The following is a 24,086-nucleotide window of genomic DNA, read 5'->3' on the forward strand; positions in this document are numbered from 1 at the left end:
TTCTTATTTCAATAATCACCTTTCTTCTATATTTGGCATCCTCCTTTTTTTACATTCTACATTTTTTCGGTTTACCTTTGAAATTGGTATTTAATCGTGGTTGTTTACAGTGTATGCTATGCATATTTGACATCAGTTTTTCCAACATTATCCCCCCTGATTTTAAATCCTTGTATCTGCAACTTTGTTATCAATTTGGTTTATAATTTTTGTTAAGAGCTTTAGTCATGATGTCTACCAATTATTCATCTAAGAAGTAAAACAGAATTTCAACTTTGTACTAACTCTCTTACATAATGGTGATTTAGTTCTATATGTTTTGCCATTACATGAAATTTTGGACTCTCACATAATTGTATTGCTCCACTATTATCTCAAAATATTATGGTAGGATTTCTTTGTTCTTCTCATAGATATTTCAAAACTTGTCCTAGCCAAATTAATCGTGTATGTGCTACTATTAATACAACATACTCAACTTTTATACTTATTAACCCTATTTTGCTTCTTTGAACTTCAAGTAATCAATCTACTTCCTCATGTGCTCTTTATGGCATATAATGATCTTGCCCAATGCAAATATAAACAACCCAACAACTCTGAATATTCAACTATATGATGGATTCCATGATCCTTTGTTTTTTCATGTACCTTAGTATTATTTTTGTTGCTTGTAAATATCTTTCTATAGGTTCACTCATATACCTTGAAATTAATGATATTGCAAACATGATATCTGACCTTGTAACTATAAACACAGTAAACTTCCAACAATACATTTGTATTTCCTTTCATTTACTTTCAGTGATCCATCTTCGTCAATTTTTTTCCAAGTGCAATTGGTGCATCAACTCTGTATAATCTAGGACATTAAACTTCTTCCGCATATCTGGCATGTACTTAGCTTGAGAAATAAAGATCTTACCATGAGATTGGCATACCTCAATGCCAAGAAATATTGCACATGTCTTAAAGTTATCTTTTCAAATTCTTTTATCACTTCTTTATTGGATTCTTTCATTTTTCTATTTGAGCTTTCTCTATAGATTTAAGTCATTAACATATAGACATACATAAATTGTTTTATTGCTTTCCTTCTTGAAATCTTTTGTAAAATTATTCTTGCTTCTCACATATACACTTGCTAAAAACCATTTATTAATTCATGAATACCATATTCGTAAAGTTAGTTTCAACCCATAGAGCACTTTATTAACCTATAAACGTATCCTTCTTTGCCTTTTTCATATGCTTGTGGTTGATCCACATATACCTCCTCTTCAATGTATCCATTCAAAAATACACTTGTCACATTTAATTGGTGTACTTTCCATCCTTTTTGTGTTGCCAATGTGAATATCAATCCTATAATATCATGCTTGGCAACAATTGCATAGGTCTCTTCATAACTTGGACCCCATACCTTGAGCAAATTCTTTTGCAACTAATCTAGCTTTGTATCTTTCAATGGTATTATCCTTATTATATTTTGTTCTATAAACCCTTTTAGTTCCTATCATTTTGCTTTCTCTTTTGTAAGCTTTACAAGCTACCAAGTTTTGTTTCCTTCAATGGCATTACCTCCATTGGTTTAATCCATTCTTTCTTTTTAAGTACCACTTTGAACATAGTAGATTCCATCTCAATAAATGCATAATTAACCATTTTATTTTCATAGCTTTCTCTAACTTGGCTTCTTGTTAACCTTCTTTCAAAATTTTGATCTAACATTAGATTTGGAGGATGAGTTTAAATTACATTTTTACTTTGTGTAACAATGCTTGAACTTGATGGAGATCTTGAAATTTTGATCTTTTTTTTCATGATCTGAAACTATTCCTTGACTTGTTGTTTTTATTTTCTTTCTTCGAATGATCGTCAGAGACTTCTTCAATAAATATAGCATCTCTTGAAATAATACTCTTCTTACCTTAAGGAGACTGAGACTTATAGACTTTTCTTTCTACACTATAACTTGTAAACATGCATGCTTCACATTTTGCATCCAATTTCTTTCTTGGTTTATCGTTTATGTGAACATAAGCTAAACCATAGATATACTCAAACTCAGACTCAACTCAAACTTAGCAAACCAAAAAAATTAACTTGGTAAAACTCAACAACTAAATAAATTACATTTTTTTTTTGAAAAAGAACAGATTTTGGACAAAATGTATCAAATGAGTATATAAAACATTGGGAGAAGTATTTTCTATTAGATTTGAATACAAACAGAGTACAAAATTGCATCATCATGCAGATACAATAGCTAGCTGATAACTATTATAAATTTATGATAGCTGTCTTTGAAAATCATCATAAAATGCATATCTAGGCAAGTTACAAATTGCAAGAGTCTAGAATTTTCTCTTCATTGTTCTAGTTAAAAATTGGAGAGAGGGTCTAGTCCTCATGTAGCCTAGAAGGTTGTACCATTGGCTTCACCTTGCTATTAGATGGCAATGACCCCTCTACCTCATTGACATCATCAAATTCAATCTCTTATGCTTCTCAAAATCAGCAATTTTGTCCTTTGTAAACAAGGAGGGCTTTTCATTTTGCACAATCCAATCACTATGAAAATTAATCTCATCCAAATCAATAAGCTCCTATATTTTGTCTTCCCACTTTCTTGGGCAAAGCCAAAGGCTATAATGCACAAAAACTAAGTTATTGGGGTGACATTGAGTAAACATAATGCACTTCTTCATGCAAATGGCATCAAACAAACTCCGAGTGCACTCACAATTAGAAGTTCTATAAGGTTGAGACAATTCAAAGGGCTAGTTGTAAAGGATTTAGGTTATTTCACCCCGAATCTTCTCGCCAAGAACTTGCAAATAAGATTTTCAAGATTTTCTAAGCAAACAATATTTTATCAATAAGTAATTTATAACTCATAAGATATAAGACTTTGTTTTTTGTTACCAAAGAGGAGATGTTTCCAAGACATCCCCCTGTAACGAAGACCCCTTAGAGATGTCAAGATGTCCTTGGAACCCTTAGAGGACTCCCTTTCATCTCACAATCTGTAATATCCCCACTTTGAAATATAATTTAATAATAAATGATAATAATAAAATTAAAATATAAAATGATATAATTAAATATGATTAATTAAAAATTAATTAAGTTAATGAAAAGTCAAAAGACATGAAAGGAAAAGTTGTGACTCCCTCAACAATGATATATAAAAGGGAGAAGAAAACCTCATTTGGGGGGGGGGACAATTTGGTAATGAGAAGTGCAGATCTGATTTAAATAATAAGTGCAGATTTGATTATGAAAGGTCGTGTCCCTTTCAAATGGTAGAAATAATGAAGAGTTGCACTCTTTCAAAGGGTGATAATGGTGAAAGGGTGTGTCTCTTGCCAAAGGGCATACATGATGAAGAGGTGTGACCTCTCCCTCAAATTGAGAGATATAAAGGGAAGGAATCAAAAGCATCTAGTGAGATTACCATTGATAAGATCATATCAGAATTGTTATCAAGTTACAAGAAGTAACATTTGTATTCTTTGTGGTATGCCTCCCAATCTACAGGCGACATCTACAGTGCGAACTCCAACCGCAGGCTACAATCTGCGTACAAGTAAGAGGGGTTAAGATGTCTTAAGGTGTATATGTGTGTGGACATGTGTGCCACACACACACATATATATTAATGCATTTTTTATGAATACATATATCTCTAATGATTACTTATATGAATGTAGCAATAAAGATAGGAATCTATGTAGAATATGTATGTATATTTAGGATCATTAGAAAGATTAAAGAATATGTAAATGAAGACGTAAATTATGGAATGGAAAATAGTAATGAATTATAAAATGTAATATTAATGTGATTATATGATGGAGGCTATAGGGAAGAAATTACCTTAGCCTAATGGAGGGATTATGATAATCCCTAGTAGGCAATATATACTGAATATCTATATACATATATATGGCTTGGTTGACTAAGTTCATCCAAGAAGAGACGGATCTGGTCGGTCCCCTCTGATGGACTTGGATGATGAGATGCATCATCCAAGGCAAGGAATTGACATATGGTCTTCCTTGGATGGCTTGGGTGTAAGAAATTACACCCAAGACAGGAATCGAATTAACCTTCGATTTCTTGGATGGCTTGGGTGTAAGAAGTTACACCCAAGACAAGAATCGAATTAACCTTCGATTTCCTGGATGGCTTGGGTGTAAGAAGTTACATCCAAGACAAGAATCCAATTAACCTTCGATTTCCTGGATGGCTTGGGTGTAATAAATTACATCCAGGACAGGAATCGAATTCACCTTCGATTTCCTGGATGGCTTGGAACCAAGATGGGTTCCAAGAAGGCGAGCTTCACAGCTGCCTAAGGACATATATTCGTATGGCATTCATATCCTTTTTATTTTAAAGAATTGAAAGTAGTGTTAATTAAGTAATTGAACTTTAATTGCAAATTAGATTAGTTATGTATATATATTTTTGTTGTGTTGTAACAATCTGTTTTGCAGGACAATGATCTCTAACTAGTAGGGACATTACACAATCACACCAAGGATACCTACACAAACATTGTGTCAATTGAGGAAAAAGTTCTTTTTCTTTTAGAATCATTAATTTTCTTGGATTTTTGTACTAATAACCCTAAGCCTAATGGTGTATGGACATCTAAGCCTCACTCCAAATCTCTCCTAAATATCAACAACAATTTTGGAAGTTGCAATAAGAATCTGAAAGATTGCAAGTGAGAGTGTTAGGAAGAGTGAGAGTAAGAGCAAGTATGAAGTCTTCATCAATCAACTATTGGTTCTTCTCAAGCGTCAAGGTAAGCTTTGGCCCTCCATGACAATTTTTTAATTTGTTTGTTTGCTTTTCATTTAATAATTACAATTTACTAATTTAGTAACTAATTCAAGTGTTTATAATTTAATTTTACCAATTCCTCTCAGTAGCTAAAGAATTAGAAATCTGAGATAGCAATCAAATGGCTAGAGTAGTCAAAGAAATCAGTCCATGGCAATTCCACCACAAAATTGGCTCCTCATTATAAACTTTCATTTCATGGCATTCTTCTTCAGGTGCAAGGCATGGTGAGCTATCCTTTGCAATACATTGATCATTAGGTGAACTTGTGGTATCAACGTGTAACTGCCTTTCTTCACTGTCTGATGGTCTAGCAATAATTTGTTCATATGTTCTTCTAAATTCAGCTACAAGGTATGCATTCCAAGATCTGTCTGCAATACACTCTTCCTCGGATAAGGCTGGCAATCCAAACTGGTATCTAACTTGGTTGATGGCCATCTCACACAATGAGCAAGGGAATTCGGAGTGAGGTGCATTGTGAATCCTACACCACAATGGTAGTAATATGCCTTCTAAATGCATTTCATCATTCAAAATAAGCTGACTTTCAATCATCCATAAGAAACTTGAAAGAGGATCCCTTTTCTCCGAGATACTAAAATTGCCTTCTTCCGTTTCTGGCTTAGGAACGTCCCAAAAGAAAATCTTTCCTTGTACTGTCAATTCCATCCTTGATAGGTATTTCAAGCAATGCATTACATCATGTTCATTTGTCTCATGGATTCTACACTGCCCTGGTCTTGGAAATTCGGACAATTTGTGTGGGTATAATTGTGCATTTAGCCTCCACCAAAGTTGAGGAATATCAACTTGTTGCTCACCATGAAATTGTCGTTGCTCCATTGAGAAATCTTTATTTTTTTAATTTTATTTTTATTTTTTATTTTTTTCTGATTTTTTTTGGATTTTCTAGTTTTTTCACTTTTGGGGGATTTTTGGAATAAAGAGAGATCTTTAATATCTCAAATTTAACTTGAAAGCTCAACAGGTTCTAGCTACGCAAAGTGCTTCCTTGATAAACTCCAGCATCAACTGCTTCATTCATGTATCCACAATCATGCCTTCCTTGTGCTTCAACTCTGTTGAGCGTGAAGATGGCTCTCCACTGATCTTCCTTGGATTCACCTATTCAAGAGTTTGCATTCGCTGTCTTGCCCTCGTAATTTGGTTGAGCGTGAAGAGGAGGGTGAAAAGTCCTTAAGATTACTCCCGCAAACATGAATTGATAAAATCTGGATTTCAGTTGTTCAGGCATTCATTGCGATCATGCCCTCCTAGCGCCAATTTTGTTGATGTGTTTTTTAGGCACATGCGAACACAGAATAAAATACCCAAAAGTATCTTATCCTCTCTTGAACAAAATCTCTCAGATGCTGAAGATTAGCTTAAGGATCACTCGAGAAGACAACAAGGTTCATGAATGTAGGGTCACTACGTGTGGATAAGCTCATTGGTTTGATGTGATTATGCTGGAATCACAAGGAGACTTACATTCGAATGCCTGAATGCTTGATTTGTTGGAACTCGATCATCTCATGTTGCTATATGGTGATGCTCTTTGTCCTAAACTAGCTTGATTTTGAAAAAATAGCAAAAGGTAAAGGGTTGAGAAGGTCTATTTTGAGGCCTAGAATGTAAGAAGATGAGTGAATGATTAGATGGAATCCTACTGAGCGAGGTCTCACCGTCAACTTGAACAATTTGACACAAGCTCAGTGCAATCTTTTAAGGACGTTTCAAAGATATTCAAATCAATACCATTAAACATTGATCACCATTCAAGTTAATGCATAAGCAATGAGTGTAGAACGGTTCGAAGTTAAGCTCATATCATTCCAGTTGACCACACAAGGTGCACTTACAAGCAGCAAGAAGCTAGTGGTATGGATTAGGCGAATTCCACATGAATAATTCAACAAATTCTTCCACTCAATCTAATTACATGAAAGCAAATTGAGAAGCAAAGACCATGCGAATTGTTGAAGTAACGAATCAAATTCACCATGACTTCAATGAAATCAATTGTTCTCTACAACAAGGTTTGGCAACAATCCTTGCCTTCTCTTAATCTAACTTCTATTCTAATTGCTATTTTTCTATTATTCTATTCTACTCACTATTAGCTAACTATTAACCTTTACAAATGAGAGATTTGAGCTTTATATAGAGAGCTCATTTACAATAAACGGTTAGGATTGAATTTCCATCAATGGCCAAGATTTTAAAATGGAAACCCTAATTAGGGTTTGTTAGAACAAACTCAATTTGCCCAATGAAATGATTACAACACTTTGGTATGACCAATAGATAACAAGGGTAGGTGCCTCGGAGTTTGTGCCATCACTGGTGAGTCAGGTACATTGAATTAGGACGTGCTGATGTGGACCTTTTCTGACTAGAGGAAGTAGTGACTGGGACAATGACTAGGATGCCACCTTTATCTTGCACTTCATAGACTTAATTTGATTCATCATCATGAGGAGATGTTGAGAGATGTCTCTTGATACTCAACATTATCGGTTTGCTCAAAGGGATGATGATGATGGGAAGCAAAATTTGATTAACTCTTCTGAAACTATCTGCTTCTTCAATCATGCTTGATGTAGGTCTTGGTTTTGAAGTATTGATGTACTTGTGATGTCACCACTGCCCCTCTCCTTTGGAATTCCTTCTCTGTGACTCCCCTCATGTCTTTGTGTAAGTGAATACTTTTTGTGTGACCTCCTTATTTCTTTCTTCATCTCTTGCAAAACAAACAAGCAAGTATCAATTACACGATATATAGGTTTGATAAGAGCATATCAAGAGATTTTGCCTTCATGAAGACACTTGGAGTTGTTTTTTTGCTCTTGGAGAGGAGCTCTTGAAGTTTACTTCACCCTTGGTATTCAAGAAGTTGCTCTTGACTTGTCTTTGAACTCACTTCCATTCATTTTCTTGAACTTCGCTCATATACCTTGACTTTTGAAATCGCTCGCCTTACTGAGACTATGAAGTTGCTAATGTAGATCAAATCATAATATTTACTCATGCAAGTGAGTTCATGAAGTTCGCTCTTATACACCATTTTATGAAGTTCATTCGTCCTCAAAATGTAAAACTCGCTCATATACCTTGGGTTATGAAGTTGAAATTTGCTCTTGAAGCTCTCTACATGAAGTTCGCTAATCTCAAACATGAAGTTAAAATTCGCTTATGTAGCTTGATTCATGAAGTTGATATTCGCTCATGAAGCCTTTGAGGATGAAGGTCGCTCTAATTGGTGTGCACATGAAGTTTGTTCTCCCTCTCCAACTTATGAAATTCGCTCCTAATCTCTAACTCACGAAGTTCATTTGTATGAAGTTTGCTTGTGTGTCGCTCCATTTCCTCAAAACATGAAGTTCACTGTTGTATCATGAATCTTAAAGTGCATTGCCCTAGGTGAATTCATGAAATTCGCTCTATTTGCCCGACTCATTCAAAATCACCCCCTCTTAGGCATCAAATTAGCTTCAAGGAAAATGCATCTATTTAGCTGCCTTGTATCTTGTCTTGGGTGCATTCACTCATCTCCTTTTAATCATGAATTTCTCTCCAAACTCACAACTCATGAAGTGGCTTCAATTTTCAAACTTGTGAAGTTTACCTTTACATGAAATTCACTCCAATTTGTCGATTCATGAAGTATGAACCTCACTCCATTTTCTTGACTTGTGCAGTTCACTTCAAACTTCCTAAACACAAAGCTCGCTCTAAATTGTTGACTCATGAAATGCACTCTAAATCCTCAACACATGAAGTCGCTCCTGTTGTTAATATTGAATGGATTCCTTGCCTTGCTGATCGAATTCGCGAATGAAGTTGATGGGGACTGTTGATCTGCTGATCAAGTTCACTCTAGGAGAAAGGATTGCTTTGAATTGGTGACTAAATGATTGCTTCAAGTCTCCTTATGTTGGTGTCTTAATGAGGAGATGTGCCCTTTAAGGTGAGGCCGACTTGCTTTAATTAATCATTAAAATAACAAACCATTATTTCAATCTAGCCGACTTAGTTCTTTAGGTTTGAATTTCATTTAGAGGTTGATTGATCTTTTAAGTACAAGTTGGAATCCGCTCATCCACCTTGATCTATGAAGTTCGCTCGTTTAGCTCTACTCTTGAAGTTCGCTCCAATTTGCTCGCTCATGAAGTAGGAAATTTCACTCCAACATGGCAAGTCATGAAGTAGGAAATTTCGCTCCAAAACATGAAGTCATGAAGTTAGAAATTTTGCTTCAATTTGTCAACTCACGAAGTCGCTCCATTTAACATGTTCATAAAATTCGCTCATGTTGGGTGATTTGTGAAGTTTGTTTCAAATTGAATGCTTTCAGATCCCCTTCGCTCTTATATCATGCATTTCGCTCATATAGCTCAATTCATGAATTTCGCTCATCTTCTTCAGTTTGTCAAGCTCGCTCATAAATGGTGATTTGTGAAGTGCGCTCCTATACTTGGATTCTTTGAACTTCGCTGATGTATTTTATTTCCTGAAGTCGCTTATGGATTGAATCTTGAAGTCACTCTACTTGCCTTGTGCATGAAATTAGTCCTAAATTGGATAGCGTTGCAAACCAAAACATGATCGGCTAATTTAGACAGCTTAGCAAACATGAGTGAATCGGCCAATTTGGGAGACCTCCGCAACTCGCACACTTGATCAGTCAAATTAGGTTCCTTTGTACTAAAGCTGTTTGGTGAAAGCATTTCTCATCTTTGCACGAACAAAGATCCTTACTCCTGAATCGGTCGTTGGAGCTTCATTTGTGGTAGATGATTGATCAATCAATCTTACTTGCCTTCATTCATCAAACGGATCAGGTCTTAAGGGTCTGATTTGTACAAAACACAAGTTTTTGAGTGCTAATTCTCTCACATTGTCAAGTGGTGCTTTCTGCTCTTACCTAGAAGTTTTTAATCAAATTTGAAGTGAGTTGCTTTATATTCTTCATCCTAAAGTTTTAGTGGAGCCCAAATATGCCACGGGTGTGAAAAGGGATTGGAAAGGTGTAACATAAAATACGATATTGTGGCAAAGAAGATGGGGTGATGTGGTAAAGAAGTGTCACAGAGGGGATAAGGTGGAAGGGATGAAGGGGTAGAGTGAGGTGGATGCTTTCCCTTTTATTTAAAATTCATTAAAAAACCTTTCTTTCATTTCAAAATTTTGGTAGGGCCCATGCAATATCAAAACAAAAACAGATTTTACATTCTCAGCTAGTGGTTGGTGGGTCCCAGCAAAGAGTCCTTAGGAAAAAACTTATTTAATTCTCTATTTTGGAGTGTATGGGGCCCAGCATGTAATGTGATACGGTGGAGAGAAGAATGAGGGGGGAGTGGTAGGAAATGTTAAGGGTAGCTGCTACATGGAGAAAGAGTGGGGAATGGGATGTTGGAGGAAAGGGGGACACTGTAATGTCCCTCCTATTTAGAGATCATTATCCTGCATTGCAATTCTAACTTTAATGCTTAATTAACATAATCATAATTTTTATCTAATAAAAAGGATACGAATACCATACAAGGTATGTTCTTAGGCGATCGTGAAGCTCGCCTTCTTGGAACCCCTTGGTTCCAAGATGTCCTTAGGCGGCTGTGAAGCTCGCCCTCTTGGAACCCCTTGGTTCCAAGATGTCCTTAGGCTGTCGTGAAGCTCGCCCTCTTGGAACCCCTTGGTTCCAAGCCCTCCAGGAAATCGAAGATGAGTTCGAATCCTGTCTTGGGTGTAACCTCTTACACCCAAGCCCTCCAAGGAAGACCCTTGTCAATTCCTTGCCTTGGGTGATGCCTTCATCACCCAAGTCCTCAAAGGGGATCGGCCCGACCTTTGAGTCCTGTCTTGGGTATAACCTCTTACACCCAAGCCAGCCAAGGAAGACCCTTGCCTTTCCTTGTCTCGAATGATGCCTCCATCATCCAAGTCCTCAAGGGAATTGACCAGATCCTTCTCTTCTTGGTTGAGTTTTAGTCAACCAAGCCATACATTTGCATAACATTTTCAGTTTATAAACTATCCCTTGTGTTAACATGAATTCTCAATGTATTCTTTAATTAACATATATATCAATATGATTTTCCATCTTTTACATATGCATTACATTTCTTAAGATACCTTGTATTCATAATCCTTCTTAATATGCAAACTTATGTATACAACATTTAACAAGATTATATCTTTTCCTATTTTTAACGACTAGTGAATATTATACATTAAGATGTGTATAAATATTCACTAGACTACCATTAATATCACCTATCAATGAACCTTACCCTTTACCCATTACCCATTATTAACTAATATTAATGAACTTTTATTATTAACACCACCTAGTAATATTAATAATAATGATCTTCCATATACTATACCTATTATTTAATATAGGGAGGAATTATGTTCCTTACCTCGCAGTTTGCTCACCTTTACCCTCTCCCTACAATCCGCTCCTCCTCCCTTTCCTCCCCGTTCGCTCTCCTCCTTTCTTCCCCTTCTCCCGCCCTCCTTCCTTCCCCTTTAAACCCCATGAAGGGATGTGCCCCTCCACAGTCCCCTTCCGCATGAAGGGGTGCGAAGGTAACCGCAGCCCAGGCTATGTTTACCGTCACATCCCTTTGTGCGGGGGTGATCGTGTGGGGGGGGGGGGTTAATATATGTTAATATTAATTTGTGCGGGGAGGGGGGGAAAACTTATTATATTTTAAATATTCGATGTTTTTTTTTAATATACTAACTATTATATATTTAAATATTGTTATTGTAAATGTATTAAATATTAAATAATACTTTCTTAATATATATTAAATATATTTTCTTTATTATTTTTTTATATTGACATTTAATAATATTTTATATATTAAATACATTAATATTTTAATCATTTATTTACAATATTTAATGATTTATTTCTTCTTTAGGATATTAATATTTTTCTAAATAATTTGTATCAAGTGATATCATGGGGGTTATCACAGACACAAGGGATATAAATGATGGAAGTAGGAGATATGTGAGCTTAGGAGGTATAAGGGGTAGTGGATGGAGTTAGGGGAGGTTGGGGAGTAAAATGCAATGGGAGGTATAAGGGGGTAAAGAAAGGGTAGAGAGGGTGAGGTGGTAGTTAAGGGAAAAGGTAGGAAATGGAAGGTGGTTAGGTTAGGATAGGGGTAGGGGTAAAGTGGTAGGTAAGGGAAAGGGTAGGCTAAGGAAAGGTAAGGGGGTGTGAGATGGAGGGTAGAGGATGTAGGTGTGAGGTTATAGGTGAAGGGTAGGGAGGTGAATGAGATAGAAGGGGTAATGGAGCTAAAGGTAAAGGTAGTGGAAGGGGTAGGTTAAGGATGTGGAATGGAAGTTAGGAAATATAAGGTAGGTTATGTAGGTGAAGTAGGTTAGGATATGGGGATGGGTGGAAGGAAGGCTAGATGGAGTATAGAAAGGTAGGTGGGAGAGGATATGGTAAATGGAAGTGAAGCATGGTAGGGGAGGTGGAAATAGAAGGAAATGGAATGGTAAAATGGTGATGGAAATGGGACTGATCGGGTTTGGGCACCCACTGACAGGACTGGGAGAAGTGGAAGGGATTAAGCCTTGGCTGGGCAAAGGGAGTGTTGAACCTCACTTCATTCTTAAGAGGGGGACTTGATCAGCTCTTGAGCAACTACTAATAGAAGGCTAATAGCAAAGACTCGACAACAACTAACTACTAAACTAAGACGACTAACCTAGAAAGCGAAAAAGTGGGGGTCCCCATTTGCAATGGGGTGATGTGTGAATACCTCACAACAGGAGTGTTTAGCTTCTCCCATCTTTGATGAATGATTGGCTGAATATGGTCATTGTAGAATGCTAATGTGGGGTCCTCTCACACAGCAACCCTCATTTAGTCAAGCATAGAATCAATGCACTCATATTTCTCTCCAAAGCTAGGTGCATTGGCATCCCCATATCTAATGACTTGGACAATTGGAGCAATGATGGAGATTATATTTTGCATCGCCCCAAAAGGAATCACTCTTCATTGTATCCTTCACCCTCCTCCATTGCTCTATCTTGGACTTGGCCCACCGATTCCATTTTGTTGTCATAACCTAAGTCACGGGGTTTGCCGAGTTTCATGCCTGAAGTTCAAAATTCGACAAACATTAAAAAAACTTATGAAATGTGCTAAACTTTGCCTATATGTTTGGCTGCAGCCAAGGGTTGAGTAGTGAGCGAAGAAAATTTTCTACTAGTTCACCACTAAAATTTTCCATAGCCAATAATTTACAAATTTCTTTCATTACAGAGATTCTAATATTCGAGCAAGAGGGAGCATCAACAGGGAAGCGTGACTGTGAGATTGCATTTTCCTTTAAATTGTGTCTCCTACTTGGTGATGGCTTACATAGACAGAGCGACTCTCATCAAGCGACAACTTGCAACTCCCGCCAAGCGATGATTCGCACATATTGAGGGACTCCCATCAAAACTTCAATATTTTTTTTAGGTTTTTTTTTTTTTTAAGATTTTTTCCCTTTTATATGGATAAAATTTAAAAACTCTTTTTAATATTTAATATGTTTGAAGATAATTATATTTAATATGTATAAATTTAGTAAGTTCTTTTTATTTTATAGACATTATATTTAATATGTTTAAATTCAATATTTTTTCAATTTTAATTTTTAATATTAACATTAAGTAAAGTAAAATTCAATATTTTAAATGATTTATTTAGAATTATTATTATATAGTATTTAATAAATTAAAATAAAAATATTTAAGTTAAATTAAACAAATATAGTACCATTTTACTTTATAATTAAAAAGTCTAAATATTTACATTAATATTTTAAATTTAATATACTATTATTATTTTTTGAATAATTTTAATTTATTGTATATAAAAATATAACAATTTTGAATATTTAAATTAAATTATTTTGATAATTGATAGATATATTAATTATATTTTTAAATAATTGAATTTATATAAGGCAAATTTAATCACGAATTGTTATTTGAATTTCTTCTCTTTGTCAAACTTCATCCAAATTTCATTGATGCCGAACACGAATTTGAACTCAAACCTTGTGACAAAGGTCATAACCATTAATTGCAATGACTCTTGCAACTCTATCATTCTCTCCAAGAGAATTAAATAGAATGCATATCTAGTCTCAACAGGTTTCAAGAACTCCTCCTTAGAGAAGCTCTTAAAACAACCATTTTGACATTTTGGAATTGGTCAACCACCGCATCCTTGGCCAATCCAAGAAATTCCTTCGGATCCTCTCTATCTTAATTCAAGAAAGGTGAATCCTTATGTAGATGTCTTGGAAAATGAGGGTGGGTCTCTCTATCCTCACTACTCCTAGGGGTGAGGGACGAGAAGAGGAAACCCCCGAGATTCCTTTGCCAATGGTATCACAAATTTCAGGGTTTGAATTATAGTCTTCATCATCCCCAAGATTCTGCAACCCTTTTGAATCTTCACCCATAGAACCCAAACCTTTAAACCCTGACGTAGCCACATTAGCCCTCTTCCTTTTTTTCCTCTTACCCTTCACATCCTGAGAGGGGGAGGCATCCATCTCCTAGGAATCAGACTCACTCCCCTCAACTCTCCACTTCCTCATCCCTAGACTCATCATCCCATGTTTTGTTTTCCATACCATCCCCTGTTTTACTGTTTGCAACCACCATATTTCACATGCACTTTTCAAGACTTTCTCTTAGGAGTTTTCAAAACCTTATCTCTAGGCTGGCAAATTAACTTTATGATGTTTTTCAAGACATTGAACTTCACTGCTATTTGGTTACATTGAACTTTTATGTGGTTGTTGAAAATTTGAAATATTTCTTACATTCATTACCAAGCTGCTAAGATTTTATAAACTATGAGCTATTAGAATCAATTATGATTCATACCTTGGTGTTCTATCATGACCTTTGTTTGTCATAGTTTCTAGAGATGAGTTCATAATTTGCATCAAAAAGTTCAGCTATCAGATTAACTTAAAAAAAAAATCTTAACCAATTTTCATCTTGATTGCTTTTAGAGTTTTTAATGATAAGCTGACACAGCTTCACATACCTTCTTTCTTTGCTACTTTCTTTTTGTTGATTGCTAAGTTGTGGGTGTTATCGGAACCGCAATCTTTGGAACACAAATGAGGCTCAGGTTTTTAGGCATGTTGTGGGTTTTCAAGACATCTAAGGCTAGCACTCACGTAGGGTAGAGTGCCCTAACACTATCAGATAAGGCCATGAACACCATAGCCTTGTAGTTCTCAAGGGATTTGAACTTGAGTCTTCATCATGGTAGCTCTTTGAATTTACCACTAAGTCATGCCTTCTAGACTAAAACATTAGGGTTATAATTGTGGTAGAGCTCACAAAAGACATGGAAGTGGGCTAGGTTTCTAATATGATTACAATTGATCATATGTCAAGGAGAACCCATCGTGAAATATATGGGTGCTGGACTTAGGTCCATGTGTTTCAACAAGGGCAATCCCTACCTCAAAGTGTCCCCATGGCTGCTGCAACATGCCCCACTCATGAGAATTGAACCTAGGTTTGTGGTGTTCACCATATCTAAATTTGTTGGGCTAACATCAAGGCTAGGATTGGGGTAGAGCTCATACATGACATAGCATGAGCTTGGTACTTTAATATGGTTACACTTGATTGTACTTCAAAGTGCCTCTATGGGGAAAGATTGGGGTGGGCTTAGGTCCATGCATTGCCATAAGTGTCACCCCTACCTCAAGGTGTCCCCGTGGTTGTTGCTTGCTAAAATTCCTTGCCCATGGGATTGACCTTTGGATTGTGTTGTGAAACTCCTCCTACTCACCACTATATCCAAACTTGTTAGGCAAATGTTAATTTAGGATTGGGACAAATCTCATAGAAGATATGGGGGTGGGCTTAGTTCCTTAATATGTTTACACTTGACCATACCTTAAGGTGCCCTCATGATGAAACATAGGAGTGGCCTTAGTTTGATTCATTGCCATAAATGCAAACCCTATCTTAAGGTGTCCATTTGGCCATTACAAGGTGGTGTAAATTGAACTTGAGTTTTTGGGATGAAACTCCTCATTTCTCACCATTAGATCCGAATTTGTTAAGTAAATGCTAGGGTTAAGATTGGGATGGAGCTCATAGAAGACATGGGGATGGTTTTGGTGCATTAATATGGTAAAATGTCAAGGTAAGTATGAGACTGAGCTCAAAGAAGATGTAGGGTTGGTCTTTATTCTTTAATATGGTTACACTTGACCATAACTCAAGGTACCCCCATATGGAAAAACATAGGGTGAGATAGGTCCACGCATTACCTTAAAAGCATATTTAGAAAACTTTCTAGTACTTGCAAAAATTGCAAGTTGATATGCTGTATGAGGAATTCACAAGTAAACTTGTGGTCAAGTTAGCATGAATTAATTAAGTTACAGAATCATTGCGAGTACTTGCAGGCATAGTTTGCAAACTCTGCGAGTACTCTCCGAGTTGCCCAGTACTCTCTATTTTTTTTGCTGGGTGAGATTTTTTCACAAGTTTAACTCTAGGTTTTTATAGATGCAAAAAAACTTGGGTGAAAATGTCAACACAGGTAAAACCTTGGTTAAAATGCGTTTTTTACGTGTTGTTTTTGCTATAGGGACTAGATATACATCATATTTTATTTTCTTGGAGAGGATGCTTGAGTTGCAACAGGGAATGAAACTAATAGTCATGATAACAAAATGAAATTAATGGCCCATTTCTAAGTTAGAGTAGGGGAGCAAGGTGAAGGTGGTGAAGAGTGACTTTTTTGGCTGATGAGAGATACATTGTTGCCATCATTGCTTTAGTTTTCAGAGTTATTAGATATGGGAATGCAAATGCATCTAGCCTTGGAGAGGTGAATTAATGCATTGACATTGTGCTTGGCCAAATGAAGGCCATTGTACAAGAGAAATTCCTACATTAGAGTTCTGCAATGATCATATTTAATCAGTTATTCATCACCAATGGGAGAAGCTCAATGGTCTCTTTCACATCGATCCCTATGCTTTGAACTCAAAGTGGTATGATCGAAGGCCAAGCAGAATTATCCTTATATAGTATGTTAAGGTGAAGGATTGATTCATGAAGGCCATTCTGAAGATGTATGATTCTATACAAGTTTGCATCATTCATACTAAGTGGACAAAATTTGCCATTCTTAGAGGATATTCAAGCAAGGCCAAGATGAGTAGAGAGATTATATCACAAGAGGATTCAATTCTATGGTTATGCATTGGCCTAATCCTTTGACAACCACACTAGCCATTCATCAACAATACCAAGTTTCTAGTTCTTCTGTTGCTAAGGGGAATTGATCTATTGATAAATTGATACCTTCATCCACTTTGTAAAGAGGAAGTGACTTACCTCTAGGAGGACAAAAAAGCTTGTAGTTGTACATAGCATATTATGTCTTATTGACCACAACACACTTACGTACAAAGAGAGTCAAGTAGCCTGATGGTATGTAGAACCAAAGTTGCAAGTACAGATTGATGAAGGTGTAGCATAGACAAGGTTTATTGTTATTGGTTTGGAGGAGCTTGACTTTGAAGAGTCCATCAATACTGCAATGTCCCCTATTAGGAGGCTCTCAATTCCCAAAGAACAACATGTATCACTACCTAGTATATTACATTAATTCAGAGTAGATGATTAAAGTTGTCCATAATTCAACTTAATATTGTCATTACTCCAGTCCTAATTCTTAATCCCAGAAGAGGGCATTGGCTTGTCTAGGGCACTATGACACCACCTCCCTAATTCAGCCCAGATGTCAGGAACATCAGTCCTTTCATCCTTGGGGCTCTTTCATCTCGGAGTGGATTTACTGCCTCTCCCTAACAGAACCCATCTGACTTGGAGAATAGAAGAATTGGAATTGTGTAAGACTCAGGACAAAGTTATGGCCATATCACTATGTATTATGGACATTATAAGTAGTTTATCATTCTGAATTATATTATTGACTATCTTGCTATCCTTATCGATCCTTGCTACAATGACGTCATTTCCATCTTATACCCTCCCTGATCGAAGGGATTGGTTGCATTCAAACAGTACGTCCCATGCCTTCTAACCATTCATTAACTTTAATTAATTATATTTTTTTATATTTTAATTTCAATTTCAATTTTTATTCTTTTGTATTTTAATCTTATAATTATTATTTATTACAAAATTATATTTCAAAGTGGGAACATTACAAATACAAGAAGTGAGGAATTTGATTAAGACTTTGCAAATGGATGATGATTTGAAGCGTTGTCCCTTTGGCCAATTGTATGTAATGTAATACAAAGATTTTGATATTCAGCATTTTCATTGTTTAATGCAATATCTTTGAATATATCAAAGTTTTGTATGTGATTTCTTGTTCATTCTTTTATAACTATTTTTTAAGTACTATATATATTTGCACCACCGTCCCACTACCATCCCTCCATCCTAACACTCCATGGAACATAGATTTTTACTATAAAATGTAAACTCTACATTCATGAAAAAAAATAAAACAACAATTTCATTCACAAAAACTTGTGTAAATCAGCAATAAAATTTATATAAATTGAATTCAATGCAATTAAATTTGTAAATTTTACATGTTATAAAGAACTTTAACATGCTAAAAATAGTTTATATGCTTGGGAAAAAAAAATGTTAAAAATATAAAATAAAATAACTAACCTGCAAACCTGAAATTCCAATAATTCAATCTTTGAATACACTATAAAAAATCCTTCCAATTTGTTCAACAATGCTGAAATGTAAGTGATTCTTCACCTTGGGTGGATATATATTATGTCAAAAACCTGCATTTTTCTTGTGTTTTTCCCACATGTACCTTTTTCCGTGCACATTGAAAATTTTTGCACTAAGACTTGCCAAAAAATTGCCACTGAAGCTTGGCCAATTTTTCCTATTAGAACTCACTGCAAATTCATGACGAGTACTTTGCAAGTTGTAAAACTATGAGCTGAACAATCAAATACTTTCAAGTATGCCTCTGTAGGCTTTCTCCTATACCAAGCTTCATAAATTGTTACATTTCTTATCACAATCATTGAGTTGAATTGGCCTTTATATACCCAGTCAAGAAATTTTGTGCGGGCAGACTATGGGCTGAGGGTGAGTAAGCACAGACTTTAGAAGAAACGAACTCTCTAAATGATTAAATCACCTTGTTCATCAATATTGATTATCCAGAGTTCAATCAGTCACTGGAGAAATGAAATAAACCATCATTGCGAGTCTCAATATAGATAATTTTAGAAATGATTCTAGGATATGCCTCATCTTAGTCATCATATTGGAGAACATGGTGGATCTGTTTTGGGAACAGTTCAGATCCCCGCTAAATAAAGAATTACAATGCGAGAATTTGTTTGAAGGGAAAGTGAGGAAATTGGGGCATTTAGAATGATGACTTATATTTGAGCCAATAAAAAGATGATCCTATATTGAGATGATATAGCCCCAAGAATTATAGGAGCAAGCTCTCTTGGATGGGGGAAAGACCGTTTGTTCTGTTAAATTTGTTTTAAGTTACGTTTGAAGTAAGGATGCACTTATGGGCAAAGATATGTCATTCATGCTAATTTCAAACTCACGCCAACAGATCTTCTCATCTTTATATTACATTATCTGTCCTGGGCCAACTTTGCAGGTGGAAAGTTGTTGTGCCATTTTCTTATGCAAGGAAAAAAACAGGAAACAACATGTGTAACATTCAAGCAACCTGACTATCATATAGATGATATTTCTGTCATGGGAGGTCTTTCATAATATGTTACTTTGAGGATCTTTCATTTTGCATGAATCCATGTGATGTATAGTATTCAGTAAAATGATGCAGATTCAAGAATTTGAATCTTCTTCATTATTCATTTGAGTACATTGGAGATTTTACTTATCATTATGGCAAGTACAGTCACTTTATTGCATTTTTTTCTGACTTCATATGTTTTATGAGATGATTATCCGGTAAAGGCAGCTTAAAAGGGATGTATTCAATTGCTTTAGGCATTTTAGCTGCAAATATGAAAAACTTACTTTGTAAATGGAAAATGGCTTGGTCAATGCTTTATAGAAGATGATTACAAGATGTCATTTATTTTTTCGAAGCACTTACACAACTGTATGTATGTATGTTTATGCATGTGAGTGCATGCTACATCAAAGTTTGCTCTGATATGTTATGATTTTTCTATGAATGTTCCTCTCATGCTTGTCATACATGAAGAGCTAGCTTGCATGCTCTTTTATTTTTCATTACAAATTTGTCATGTTGATTGGGCATGGTGTTCTTTGTCTTCTATCTTCTCACTAGATTTGTGTCGATGTTGATTTCAGTTTCTCTTACTTAATGATTCACTATCTTGAACTAACTTCCACATTTTTGGTATTATGCGATTCTACAATTTCAAACATATGGCCACCTCCATCTTAAATCTTTTAAGGGGCATGATGTGCATACAGCGAATGAACATAGTGCACCGAGATTTGAAAAGTGCAAATTGCCTGGTTGACAAACACTTGACAGTCAAAATCTGTGACTTTGGTCTTTCACGGATAATGACAAACCTTCCCATAAGGGATACAGTAGCTGCTGGAACTCCTGAGTGGATGGCCCCAGAACTTCTGCGGAATGAGCCATTTACATACAAGTGTGACATATTCAGTCTAGGGGTGATAATGTGGGAGTTGTGTACTTTAAAACGACCATGGGAAGCTGTGCAGCCAATGCAAGTAAGTAATGTAATCTTGCATTTTTACATTTAAGGGACTGTAGTTTCAGTGCCTCTCCATTATTTTTCATGTTAATGAGTAGAAGACTGTTTTATATTCCATCGGTACTTATTGTACATAAACATTGCTACAATGTCATTTAAATATCACATTTGAGACATGGAATTTCACATAGAACAAAGGCAGTTTAGATACTCCATCCCAAATCAACATTATATTAGCATTATCAGTTTTCTAATTTCTTTTTTAATGCTTTTATCAGGTAGTTTATGCTGTTGCCCACGAGGGTGCACGGTTGGACATACCTGAAGGCCCCATTGGCAAGTTGATATCAGGTACGCATTGAGTGTATGATGTACTCAAATCTTTATGTTTTTTTTTTGTGTGGTCCTTATTGTTTTTTTTCAATCAATTCCCAGACTGCTGGGCTGATGCAGATGATAGACCCAGTTATGAGGAGATTTTCACCCGTCTACATGAGTGTGAATTTTTGATAAGTTGAAGTACATTTGGAATGGCCAATGTACATACTAATTGAGGATTGTATAAAAAAAAACCTGATATTGAAGTCATCACCTTTGGCAGGCCAGATACCACACTCAAACTATCAGAAGTTTTGTGAGATGTATTATAAGAAAAGTAAATTTTCTAGTCATTTTACTTCGAGTAAGGAATGCTATAAAAGTTAATGCACTGATTCACATTAATTTTCTTGTTTTCTTGTTCTTCTCATTAATAGTTTTTAAGCTTCATTGGCTTCCAACCCCTTGCAGCTTCAAATGGTGGCGGTGTGTAAAGGGGAGAATAAATATGCTTTTTTTGAAGCATTGGTGTCAGTGATGTGAGATTGTATCAAATTACAGTTTTAAGGCACTGTATCATGCAATAAAGGAATGAGGATCAACCTTTCAATATCCTATTCTTACCTACTTATTTGTAAAAATGCAATACCCGTTTATATGGAGAACTAAATGTGTTGTAGATATGACTACATCTTTTCATTGCAAATTGTATTTTACTGTTCTAAATTTTTATCCTGTGATAGCTATGAAATGGGATTTAATTTATAAGCTAGTAGGTTGGGATTATTATGTATCCACGAAAGATGTATTCCCAAATAAAATTGTATTTCGAAGTTCTATAAGCAGTTTATTTTCCTAATATTAGTTGACATTAGAAAAGAGTGTAGCTTCTGAAAAATAGTAAACCAAAATGCTTAAAATATCCCCAAACGATTTTGACTGCTAATACTTTTAAAGCACTGGTATACCTGATTTCATTTTAGCCTTGGTGATTCGAATATTATATTTTAATTTTTTCTACAATATTCTAAGACATGCAAGTAACATTATTTGGATGGTCCCATCAATTTAGGGCAACATGAATGTTCTTGATAAGACATTTTAGCTATACACTGGGCGAGCAGGCACTAAGAGAAGGAATTTTTTCCATTTTGGACAAAATATTATATTATATTTTCAAAAACATGGACTAGGCCACAATTTCAAAACCTGTGGATGTACTGTATTACAACTCCTCTAGTACTCAAAACCTAGAGTATTCTACAGTTTTCTTTTGAGCACACATAATTGGAGGACTTTTAGTGCTATGCACCCAACAAATAAGACATAGGACTCACCATTCATAAGGAAAAGTAACACACTGCACACAAAGCAAGTGAAACAAGACCATAATACTCATCAACGGATAAGGCCAAATATGTATCTTATTTTAAGATTGAAATTCTTCCCTTTTTTCTCTGAAAAGGGTATATATATTAAATTTATATGAAATGTTTATAGATATATGCGGACCTTACAAATCATGATAGCAGAGAAAAATACAAAGATATTAATAAAGTGAATAAACATTACATCTTACAAACAGATCGTTATACCATTTTTCTGGAAACTTTCATACAAATAGATTGTAAAACATACAATTTCAAAACATATTTCCTCAACTATAATACCGGATTCAACGCATTTAAACAGATGCACTTTTAAGCATCAAGCTAACATTAGTTATACCCATGGGTGGAGGATAAGGACCACTTAATTGAAATTGCTTGTATTTTTGTCAAAGATGATGAAGCCTATGGCTTGTACGAGGTGTTTTACTAGACATGTTTGATGTTTGCTTCAGTTGAGGTACCTGCATAAGTGGCTTGGCATTTTGCAGGAGTTATTTCCACATATCTTGTATAATTTTCGCAATTTGCATCTATATTTTTCCAGGGTCAGCATGACACTGATGCTTAAGGACAATTTCAGGTTGATCAACAAGGTTGCTGAAATTTTCAACCTGACCATTTATAGCTTACATCTTTTCAGATTGTTTCATCACAACTATGGAGCAATTTGGAGAGAACACTCTCTAACTTATGGATTGTAAATCTCTCTTTGTTGAAGTTTTCTATTCCCTGGGCAATTTTTTATTATTTCAGAGAGGGTGGTCAATTTAAAATTTTTGTCAACCATAATGAACATCACGGAGATGATGAGTTGTCTATGGAAAGCATTAAGGAGCTCTATAATTGAGCAGGGGAGGGGGTGCCAGCAATATGTGGGAGGATAAAATGATCTCCTTGTAATATTATGATGCCTTGGATGGTCTCCTAACCTAGTTAGAGTGAGGCAAGGAAGAATCCTTCCATTTTCAAGACCTGATTCCAAACCTCTTATGTGGAGTGTTTAGAGGAGTTTGACCTGGTTTGAGAAAGGTACAATTCATTGTTGATTCTATGACGTGTTAGATCGAGTTCTTGGGGAGAATCTTACCATATAGGAAAGGGATCCTACTATTTGTACCAACAAGACTTGTAGATTCATCTTCCTCTTTCTTCAACAATAAACCTTTAGTCCTCCATTTGCCTTGGTGTGAGTGGATTTGTAGTATCAAGTCCTATTTATAAGCATAGTATTGGTCCTGCTACAAATGAAAGACTTAAATCATAGTTGAGTGTTATGCATTCGATCTAGCAAACAACAACAAATATCTGAAACAAAATTATTGGAATTATGGGATCTGTGGAATGACAATGTGAAGTGTGAATCTAACCATGAAATTTTATGATGTAAAATGAATTTAGGATGGCAACTAGTAAAAGGTGGAATTTAAAGAATAGGTGGATAGGGTGAGTTTTATTATGCATCACCATCCACTTCAAAAAGTCCAAGTCCATTTTTAGTTGAATCAATTTCTTCAATGCTTTATTACCTCTATTATGTATTAAGACATCATTTCAATTGAAGGATATAAATCTGAAGTTTGTATTTCCTTATGATTGGTAGTTGGTGCTATTAATGACAACATAAGTATACGTTAGTGCTTTAACATGGAATATCATTTTCTATTAAATTTATGGATATTATCTATGTGTCAAGGGAAAAGGACAATTTAGTGCAATGGACTAAAGAGGAATA

General features: G+C 35.5%; 1 protein-coding gene across 8 annotated transcripts in view; it reads left to right on the forward strand.

Moving 5' to 3' along the window:
* The window catches only part of LOC131080024 (serine/threonine-protein kinase EDR1), a 304,024-nt gene extending 282,378 nt beyond the window's left edge, over positions 1-21,646 (forward strand). For 6 of the 8 annotated variants that reach the window (XM_058018115.2, XM_058018111.2, XM_058018109.2 and 3 more), the window contains 3 exons: positions 20,373-20,661; positions 20,924-20,996; positions 21,081-21,646. In XM_058018115.2, coding sequence (XP_057874098.1) covers positions 20,373-20,661; positions 20,924-20,996; positions 21,081-21,163 — 445 coding nt within the window. In that variant the 3' untranslated portion in view covers positions 21,164-21,646. The remainder of the gene's footprint in view (positions 1-20,372; positions 20,662-20,923; positions 20,997-21,080) is intronic. The other 2 variants (XR_009114112.2, XR_009114111.2) reach the window with 2 other exon arrangements.
* Positions 21,647-24,086: the final 2,440 nt, after the last annotated feature.

Source organism: Cryptomeria japonica, chromosome 3, assembly GCF_030272615.1.
Source record: "Cryptomeria japonica chromosome 3, Sugi_1.0, whole genome shotgun sequence".
Classification (NCBI taxonomy): domain Eukaryota; kingdom Viridiplantae; phylum Streptophyta; class Pinopsida; order Cupressales; family Cupressaceae; genus Cryptomeria; species Cryptomeria japonica.